At 46.2% G+C, this 10561-nt stretch overlaps 1 protein-coding gene across 30 annotated transcripts in view; it reads left to right on the top strand.

Annotated features, from left to right (window-relative positions):
- The first annotated feature begins 2781 nt into the window (after positions 1 to 2781).
- Positions 2782 to 10561, top strand: part of MAP4K4 (mitogen-activated protein kinase kinase kinase kinase 4) — a 196765-nt gene continuing 188985 nt past the window's right edge. For all 30 annotated transcript variants that reach the window (XM_060187421.1, XM_060187428.1, XM_060187427.1 and 27 more), the window contains exons 1-2: positions 2782 to 2920; positions 3241 to 3306. In XM_060187421.1, coding sequence (XP_060043404.1) covers positions 2864 to 2920; positions 3241 to 3306 — 123 coding nt within the window. In that variant the 5' untranslated portion in view covers positions 2782 to 2863. The remainder of the gene's footprint in view (positions 2921 to 3240; positions 3307 to 10561) is intronic.

The following is a 10561-nucleotide window of genomic DNA, read 5'->3' as shown; positions in this document are numbered from 1 at the left end:
CCTAAAAGTAAGAATATAGCAGATGAAATTTGGGGGTCTCCATTTTGGAAAAAGCTAGTAGGTCTATTTTAGGTATATTCCAATTGGCCCATGACTTTACTAATTTTTGCTTGAGCCAGACAGCTAACATGCAGGTGGGCTAAGGGTACTGTCTGGGGAGATGTTGTCAGACTTGGAAATACAACTAGAAAGCTGGATCTGGGAAGAGATAGCTCCCAAACATGGGTATATGCATAAATGTAAACCCCACTGATTTGATCTGTGGCCCATATTCAGCACAGGAGCCTGTAGGTCTGAGCTCACATTTTGTAGTCACAGCTAGGCACATTGTAGGCTGCACTCCTTTTAGGACCAGTCTTCATTGAGTGGCAGAGTACTTTGCTCAACCTCCCTTCGGAGAATGGGGCAGTCCCTATCAATGTTGACCCACATTGAGGGCTCTACAAGAGAGTCCGCTATGTTGTTCCTGATGGAGATGACCAATGACAGTGGAGAGCGGGATTTGTTAGAGGTCTATGCATTTAGGAGCATTTCAAGGTATTTAGAAATGTTCTCCACCTTCCAGTACAGATCTTCCTTAATTTATGATGAAGTTACTATTTGAACAGTCCATTATCAAGTTGAAAATATCATTAAATAGAAAATGCATTGTGGTCTGAGTATTGGATAAAGCACTGGATTCTCAACCATGAGGTCCTAAATTCAGTCCCTCACAGCCATGTACCAGAGTGACGTCTGATTCTTTCTCATGAATAAATAAATTCTTTAAAAAAAATTAAAAAAAAGCAAATGTATTTACTGTACTCAAGCTACTGAACACCATAACTTAGCCCAGCGAACTTTAACCTTGCACACTTAGTTTAGCTAACAAATCTGCAAAAAAAAAAAAAACAAAACCCTATCAAAAACTTGATTTTAAATAAAGTACATCAGTTACAGGTGAGTGTTTTCTCAGACACCACTGGGATAGGAAAACACAATACTCAAAATGTATTGTTTGTATTTCCTTATGATTCAGTGGCAGATTGGAATTGTAGCTTATTGCTGCTGGCCAGTATCACCAGAGAGAACTGTGCTGAATATCAGTAGCCCCAGGAGAAGGTCAAGATTTAAACTAAGGTTTCTACTGGACGTGCCTAGATTTTGCACTCCTATAAAGTTGGGGGGTGGAGGTGGGGTCCAAACGTCTGTACGTGGGTTTTTCCATCCCTAAATTGAGGAAAACCTCACTCAGTACTGGAAATTGTAAGTAAGAGGAGAATTGGTAGAGAATGATGTTGGTGATGTTTGTTAAGCTCAGTTTTCAAAGGGCCTTGAATTTTCACGCTGTGAGGATCAATATGTGATCTCTGTCACAGCATCTTTGTTAGATACGCAAAGCCTTGGGCCTACCCAAGGTCCAACTGAATCAGAAACTCAACCGAGGTGGGCAATCAATTCGTCCTTTATTCAGTTCTTCCAGGTCGGACCAACACACCTGTGTTTGAGAACCTGCTGTTAGGGAACAGGGATCCAAAAAGTTTCTGCACAGTGGAGTGATGTGAAAAAAATGATTGCTGTGCACAGACAACATATTCTCACTTGATAGAGTTAAGTGAAGTGAAAGCTCACCTAACTCCGGACTGGCTTTCAAAGTTGCCGGGAGAAAGTCCAGTCTGTTGATCTTTCAGTGACCTGCAAGGCACGGAAAGAACCTGGATGGACCCGCACCTACTCGCTCAGCACAGGGCTCCTGCTTTCTCCCATCCGAAGTCTCGGGACGTGGCAATCAAGTGATGTCGAGACCCTGGCTGCAAAAAGAGAGAAAAGAGAGGAAAATCAAGTCGGGAAACCGGAAATGAGGGTCGTAATGGTAACAACAAAAAACTGGTGGTGGGGGATGGGACTCCGGGGTGAGCAGGACGGGAAGCCCAGCCTCCGCCGGGGACTCCCCTCGCGGCCTCCGCGGAGCCGGGGCGCGGCCGGGGCGGGCGGGGCGCGGGCTGCCCGGGAGTCGGGGACGGAGGGGGCGCGGGCTGGGCACCTCTGCGCCTCCGCCTCCAGCTCGGTTTTCCCGGCTCGACCCTCAACGCCAAGTTGGGGCGTCGCAGACCCCGGAGCACCTGGCCAGGGAGCCCCCAGGCCACCCGGCCCCGCCCCGCCCCGCCCCGCCCCGCCCCGCCCCGCCCCGCCCCGCCCCCGGGGGCGCCGAGCCGGCCGGGCTATTGTTCGAGCCCCACCCCTGATGAATATTCACGCCGCCCCGCGCCCTCCCCGGCGAGGTTTGGGGCGTGAGAGCGTTTCCGCTGGTTTTTCCTGACTGAGAAGGAGAGGGGGAGCAGTTTTCTCTCTCCTCAGAATATATTTTTGGTGTCCCGTTTCTCCTCCCTCGCCTTCGCCGCCGCCGCCGCCGCCGCCGCCGCCGCCGCGCCCCCTCCCTCCCAGCCTCCCTCCCCGCCTCTGCCTCCGCCTCCCGGGTGATCTTTGTCTCGCTGCCTCGCGCTCCCTCGCTCAACTCTCGGCGGCGCCGCGGCCCCACGCTCCGGGCCCGTCCTCCAGGCGCGCGGGCGCGGGTGCGGGCGCCGGGGCCTGAGGCGGCGGGCGACGCCCGGGGGCCTGCCGGCTGCCCCGCCATGGTGTGAGCGCCGCCGCCCCGCGCACGCTCCGTCCGCCCGCCCTCCCTCCGCGGGGCCCGGGCGGGCCGAGCCCGAGCAGCCCGCCGCCGCCCCGGCCTCGCCAGGCGGAGTGGGGCTGCCCGCCCGCCCGCGCGCCCGCGCGGCTGTCGTGTGAGGAGGCGCCGTCGGCGGCGGGCCTGGGACCTGCCTGAGCGAGAGAAAGAGCCCCATTGATCGCTGTTCTTCTTTCTGGAGACTCAAAGGGAAAAATGGCGAACGACTCCCCTGCAAAAAGTCTGGTGGACATCGACCTGTCCTCCCTGCGGGTGAGTGGCCAGCGCGGGCCGGCGGGGCGCGCGGGGAGCCCGGGAGGGGGCCGCGCCCTGGCCGCGGGCGTCGCCGCAGGCGGCCCCTTTGTCTGCGGGGCCGAAGCCGGGGCCCACGGGAGGCGAGTGGGGCGGCGGGCGCGACCCTCGGGGCGGCCCTGGCTCCCTGCTGCGGACCTCGGGCACCGCACTGGGCGAACATCCCGCTCTTGGAACCGCCCTTTTCTTTCCAGCAACCCCCCCCCCCCCATCACCACCTTTGCATCTGTGCACGGTCGAGCTTTTGAATCCTAAACCCTCCTCCCCTCCCTCTTGTCTAGGATCCTGCTGGAATCTTTGAGCTCGTGGAAGTGGTTGGAAATGGCACCTATGGACAAGTCTATAAGGTCGGTGCGGGGCGCCTTTGTTTCCCGTGGCGTGTTCAAACTTCTGGTGGAGGGAGGAGGAGGCTCCGGGTGATAAACAGGCAGCTGACTGGAGGCCACACCACTTGGCCGAAGTTGGGGAAAAAGGGGGTTCGCCTGGCAGGCCCTCTGTTTTGAAACAGCTTTGATATTCAGACCGGCCCGAGAAGACCTCATTTCCTGGCTTTGAGATAAGGAAATAACGCTACACTCGCAGGCATGCACTTTTTTTTGTTCAATAAAAATGGAAAAGATCTCCCCCTCTACACCACACCACCACCACATCTTTTCGTTTTCTCCAAATCTGATCTTCTGAGTTCTTGTGTTAATTAAAATTCAGTGTAGACAAGCCTTCCCTATGATTATCCTCAACCACTGTCTTGGCCTTCTTCAAAGTCGTCATCGTCTTTTCTGCGTTTGAATGCCTGCCAGGCGCTCAATGTGCAGAGTTTGGTGTTACCCGGGACTACTTTCTAACTCTAATCTAGCATACATTCTACTGGTGGATATGTATTTTGGAGAAACAGGGAGGGGTGTGTTGGGGCAACAGGAGCAGGAAGAATTACAGTGTGAGGATTATAAAATCTGAATTCCAGGAATAACCTGTTTGACAGGTGTGTAATTGAAACAGAAATATGGGAGAGCTAGGAGTAAAGAGGATGCCCAGATTTCACACCCACCCAGGTCTTCCTCTTATTCGGACTATTCTTATTCTCTCTCTCTCTCTCTCTTTCGCCCATCCCCAACTGTAAATGAAAACTAACAAATTTGGAGGCTGTGGCATCTGGTGGGATTGACTCGTTCATGTTGTCCGGTGTACGTTCTAGAGATTATAAAAGAACTATAGTAGAGGAACAGACCTTGAAAATTGAATACAGTGTTAACTTCTCCCTTGTCCTCATTTGTTTCCTATTGTCAGACCTTTTCTGAAAATTATCTGTGCTGGGGATGTTTTCTGCTCGTAAAATAGGCATAAATAAGATGGATCTAGAAGAAAATACTTTTATGAAACAGCTTTGTAGTTCACAATGAAATAGTTATCATTGTCTTACTTAAAATGGTGGGTGGTAGTGGTGGGATTTGGAAGCTGGCTGGCTGTAGACATTTTCTTAGTACAAACTAAGTGTGAATTCTATTGTCTGTTTTCTGCCTTATGGTTAGAATCTATCTATCACTGGGACCAACGACTCTTTCCCCCACTGCCCAGGCCTGTAGTCTGAATTTGAGTCTCTATCCTTAGGTGTTCTCAAGTGAATTAGCATGTGTTTTGTTGTTTCACTGTTGGGGCTGGGGCCAGATTTTTGAATTTGAAAGAGAGTCCTGTTAACTCTGCCTACTGGGCTCAACTGAATTTGGAAATCTTTGGAGAATTTTTAAAGATTGTGTTGCAACTCACTTGAGTGGCCTGGTAACTGGTTTAAAGACGTTTTCCTTATCCCCAGTGTTTGTTTAAGCACCAGTGGGTTTTTTCCAACCCAGTTTTTCTGGCTTAATCTAAGTGGTGAATGTACTCTTCCAAGTGAGTTTAGCCAAAGCTCGCTTGTTTCTGAGCCTGTTATACAGTGGTTGAATTGTTTGTGTCTTCTGCTAGTGTGGGTGTGAAGGACAGTGAAGTAAAGTTTTCAGATTGTAAGAGAAAGAAACCTGAATGTGCATGACTATCCATAGTTTGAAGAAAATAGTGAATTCTTTGCGGTCAGGTTAAGGCAGCTTCATTGTTACAGTGTCTCACTCCCTCTGTTTCCTCTTTGGTTCTATTCCCTCATCTTTCAAGCTTTGGAGGCAGATTCATTGAACACTGCATTTGGGAAGTATTTGTTAGTGAACCAACTCTCTGACTGCAAAGTTTGTACAGTTGAAATATTCCTTATTATTGAATATTCAATGTTGAGTGTTAACATTTCTCTAACAATCCCTAGATTGACTTATACGTTTGCTTGATTTTGCAAGAAGTTCTTTCATATTTATGCAGAGATCCTGAGAAGTTCATTCTTAGACTTGCTGAAAATAAGATATAGCAGACATCTCTATTCTCCCTTTTTAACATGATTTCCAGTACCATTGACATTATAGGAGCTTATTCATGATTTTTGCTAGTAGAAATTGCATGTGGTATTTTGGGCTTAGATTAATACTAGTATTTGTTTTCTGCTTCTTAAATATTAATACAAGGTGATCAGAATTTTTTAAAATTTTATTTATTTTCCCTTTTATTGCCCTTGTTGTCTTTTTGTTGTTGTTATAGTTATTATTGCTGTTATTGATGTCATCAGCGTTAGATAGAAGAGAGAGAAATGGAGAGAGGAGGGGAAGACAGGGGGAGAAAAAGACACTTGCAGACTTGCTTCACTGCCTGTGAAGCGACTTCCCTGCAGGTGGGGAGCCGGGGGCTGGAACCGGGATTCTTACACTTTGCGCCACGTGCGCCTAAAGTTATTTATTTTTTACTGCATAGAGAGAGCCATAAATTGGGAGGAAAGGGGGAGAGAAAGAGAGGGAGAGAAATAACTGCAGCAGCCCTGCTTCACCATTTGTGAAGCTTTCCCCCTGCAGGTGTATATTAGTTTTTTTTTTTTTTTTCCCTCCAGCGTTATTGCTGGGGCTCTGTAGGAATCTACTGTGCCCGGAGGGCGTTTTCTCTCTTTTGTTGCATTTGTTGTATATCATTGTTGTTGTTATTGCTGTCATTGTTGGATAGGACAGAGAGAAATCGAGAGGGGAGGGGAAGACAGAGGGGGAGAGAAAGATAGACACCTGAAGACCTGCCTCACCGCTTGTGAAGTGACCCCACTGCAGGTGGGGGGCCGTGGACTTGAACTGGGATCTTTTTTTTTTTTCTTTTTTTAAAATTTTTATATTTATTTATTTATTCCCTTTTGTTGTCCTTGTTGTCTTATTGTTGATGTCATCGTTGTTGGATAGGACAGAGAGAAATGGAGAGAGGAGGGGAAGACAGAGAGGGGGAGTGAAAGACAGACACCTGCAGACCTGCTTCACCGCCTGTGAAGCGACTCCCCTGCAGGTGGGGAGCCAGGGGCTCAAACCGGGATCCTTCCTCCGGTCCTTGTGCTTTGAGCCACCTGCGCTTAACCCGCTGCACTACCACCCGACTCCCTTAAACCGGAATCTTTACAGGTCCTTGTGCTTTGTGCCATGTACACTTAACCCACTGCACTACTGCCCGGCCCCCTATGTTACTTTTCTATCCTATGAATTTCTAATTTTTAGTAATAGTGGTTACTGGTTTTGACAATGTTAAGTGGATTAGTTAAGTTTTCTGAGTTTTTAGCAGTTTTTTTATGAGGTGGAAGTTTATATTTTTTTCTCTTTCTGTAGTAATTGTGAATGATTTATGTGTCGCTGAATAGCATATAACTTAAAAAAAGAGCCAAAACACAGGGTATAGTTGATTTAGAGAAACTAATTTTGTGGGAATCAGAGGGAAGTTCACAAGTTAGAACTTACACTACTATGAATTTAGTGTACATTCAGAAAAGCATGCGTTTATATAAGAAATGTCTATAGGATCACTTTCTTCATGTTGAATAAAGTGACTCTTCTAAGGGAGCAACAACTGAAAAATCAAAACCAGAAATAAAGCTTGACCCCCCCCCCCTCGCTATTTTAGACTTTATTATTTTTATATATTCTGGCCAGACACATATATGGGGTTAATACTTGTTATTTCATATTTTGAACATACGATGCTTTATAACACAAAATGTTTTGACTAGGAACAGGAAAATCTTGTATCTGGAAAATATACTGGATGGGGAGTTGGGTAGTTTAGGATCCACCAGGTGTAGTGTCAGGAGTTAAAAGAGTTTATTTACAGAAGGGTTAGAAGTCTTGCAAGGATGATCACCTACACTTTGACACTATAGACCTTGGAGGTTGAGGATGAAAGTGCTCAGTGATTAAAGAAATCAACAAACTCTTCCACTTGTTAGACACCATACTCATGTCTGCATTTATTGCAGAAAGGTGGATATGTCAGACAGGCTGAGCATGACCTTTGGTAATGGCAAAAGGAATAAGAAATAGTGGGCGGGGGTCGGGCGGTGGCGCAGTGGGTTAAGCACATGTGGCGCAAAGCGCAGGGACCGGCGTAAGGATCCCGGTTCGAGCCCCCAGCTCCCCACCTGCAGGGGAGTCGCATCACAGGCGGTGAAGCAGGTCTGCAGGTGTCTATCTTTCTCCCTCCTTCTCTGTCTTCCCCTCCTCTCTCCATTTCTCTCTGTCCTATCTAACAACGAATTGTGTCAACAAGGGCAATAATAATAACCACAACGAGGCTACAACAAGGGCAACAAAAGGGGGAAAAAATGGCCTCCAGGAGCGGTGGATTCATGGTGCAGGCACCGAGCCCAGCAATAACCCTGGAGGAGGAAAAAAAAAAAAAAGAAATAGTGGGCATCTTCCGGAGAGGTGATTTGGATATGAGTTGAGGAGGGACATCATTATTTGAGCAGTTGGGAGTCACTGAAAGTTTTGTTTGATATTTTGGCAAGGAGCAGGTATAATGGCTAGCCTAGGTCCAGAAGAGAGAAGACTGAGACAGGGTACTAACAGTAGCAGTGAAAAGGGAAGGATGTTGAGGTGGATTCTTGAATGTGCCTCCTTGCTGAGATTATAACCAACGAACTCTGCAGACCTTGCTGCTAGCCTTTAAAAGGGTACACTATCCAGTGGACTAGGAGAAGTGTGGATACTTGTGGCAGTGCTCACATTGCTTTCAGTTGCTCAACAATAAAATGTCCCATAAATAGTTTGACTTCTTAAAAAATATTTTAAAACTTTATTTGATAGGACAGAGAGAAATTGAGAGGGGAAGGGGGATGGAATGGAGAGAGAGAGGGAGAAAGAGGAGGAGGAAATGGAGGAGGAGGTGGAGGGACTCCTGTAGCACTTATGAAGCCTTTCCCCTGGTAGGTGGGAATCTGGGGCTTGAACCCAGGGCCTTACGCGTGGTAACACATACACTTAACTCAGGTGTGCTATTTATTGCCCAATCCCCACATTGTTTAACTTTTAAAATCATTAGTTGACATTTTGGAGCAAACATTTAAACTTTTATGAGGGAGCCTCTAAATGTTACTCTTTAAGTTTACTATCTTTTGTATTAATTACAGGTAAAGCCGTCCAGTGGGGCACAGTGAACTTTGTAGAACTGGATATTTTCATTAAGGGGAAGATTGATCTGCTGCTCGGTGGCATGTACAGACTTGTCAGGAGACACAGTTCCTTTATACTGGGAATGATTCTAGACTTGGTCGGGGTGAGAGGAGGCCAACCCTGCTGAACATGTATTAGTGTGCAGCTTTCTTAAAAACCGTCATTGAAGTTACTTCTTTTTTTTTTTATATAAATGTTTATTTATTCCCTTTTGTTGTCCTTGTTTTGTTGTTGTAGTCGTCTGTTGAATAGGACAGAGAGAAATGGAGAGAGGAGGGGGAAGACAGAGAGGGGGAGAGAAAAACACCTGCAGACCTGCTTCACTGCTTGTGAAGCGACTCCCCTGCAGGTGGGGAGCCGGGGTCTTGAACCGGGATCCTTCTGCCAGTCCTTGTACTTTGTGCCACCTACGCTTACCCGCTATACTACAGCCTGACTCCCCGTCACTGAAGTTTCTTTAAAACTGCCAAAAGCTGTTTTGGAAGCATACTAAATTAGAAACATTAGTAACCTCACAGAAGGCGTGTAAAATAGCTCACTAGAATAATGTGTGTGACCCAAGTTTGAGCCTGGCCCCCACTGCACACTGAAAGAGGCTTTGGTGCTTTGGCCTGCCTCTCTCTTTCTCTCTCTCTCTGCCTTTCTGTCTGTCTACAAAACAAACAAGCAAACAGAAAAGCTTCCCAGAAAATCCAACCACTATATAAATGTTGCTGATGTTGAAAGTTTAATTCGAATTAATTTAAAAAATTATGTTGATTGTATAGTGGCAAAACATATTTTGCTTTTTTCTTGACCAGTTGTGTATATATGTGTGTTTCTATAATTCTGTAGAAATTCTATAGTGTATTCTATCATCCAGAAATAATATCTGGGGCATTTTTGGTACACTGTAGATAACTGTAGAATTTTGTGGACTAATATTGGAAGAACAGTCCACCCCCCTTTTAATAATAATAGCCAACTTTTAAAACAGAGCACGTCTGAATGGTTCTTCTAGGTCAAAGAGCAACCCTTTAAGGAGTTTCATTCACAGGGAACTAAAAGTTTAGTGTTTTGGGGAGATGGACTCAGGCACACCTGGTTGAACACACATGTTACAATGCATAAGGGCCCAGGTTCAAGCCCCTGGTCTGTCTTGCAGGGGAAAAGCTTCTACAGCAGTGAGGTAGTGGTGCAGGTGTGTCTCTGTTTCTCTTTCGCTATCTCCCCCTTCCCTCTTGATTTCTGTCTTTATTAAATTAGAAGATCAGTGCTTTATAAACTTAGTACATTTTAACTTAGTCATTCATACTTTGGTACATGAATTTTATACATGATCCATTATTATTATTATTATTTTTGCTTTATCTGTAAATACTTGCTCAGCTGATTGGGAAACTCCTTTAACCGAGATTTCCCCTTCCCTAAGAGCATCAGATGTTTTCTGTGTCTCAGTAGTATTTAATATATCTAATGTTTGAAATATTTGCTATTAGTATCAGGATTTGTTTTTTTTTAATATTCCAATTATCAGAAAGCAGTAGAATATTAATGAAAAAAAGGTGCCCCCACCTGCAGGGGGGGAGCTTCACAAGTGGTGAAGCAGGGCTGCAGTTGTCTCTCTGTCTCTCTCCATCTGTGTCCCCCTCCTCAATTTCTCTCTAGCTCTGTCCGATAACAAGTAAAATAAATAAAAATAATTAAAAAAAAAAGAAGAAAAAGTGCATGTGTATTGCTTTCAGACACAGGTTGTTCAGATGCTGAAGCGGGTATATTGACCAGAGGGTGACACCAGTATGTGATCATCTCACCTGCATAGTTCACTCCCCATCTAAGTAAACTGTACAGATGTGCAGACTGCATCAGAGTTAAGTTACTGTGTGAGAGTGAAGGACTGCCTCAGTGACTTCTCAGAACTCAAGCTGCTGTTTACTTAGAATTTGTGGCTCAGCGGTTCCTCTCATGCATTGCATGTGGTGGAAGCTTTACAAAAGGAGCAGTGCTTTGATATTTCTCCTGTTCTCCTTTTCAGTTTCCCCTTCTTATCTAAAAGAAAAAAAAGGGGGGAGGGGCTGAGGGT

The sequence above is a fragment of the Erinaceus europaeus genome, chromosome 3 (assembly GCF_950295315.1).
Source record: "Erinaceus europaeus chromosome 3, mEriEur2.1, whole genome shotgun sequence".
In the NCBI taxonomy this organism is placed as follows: domain Eukaryota; kingdom Metazoa; phylum Chordata; class Mammalia; order Eulipotyphla; family Erinaceidae; genus Erinaceus; species Erinaceus europaeus.
Note: the sequence above shows the minus strand (reverse complement) of the source record. Positions and strands in the feature narration are given on the sequence as shown.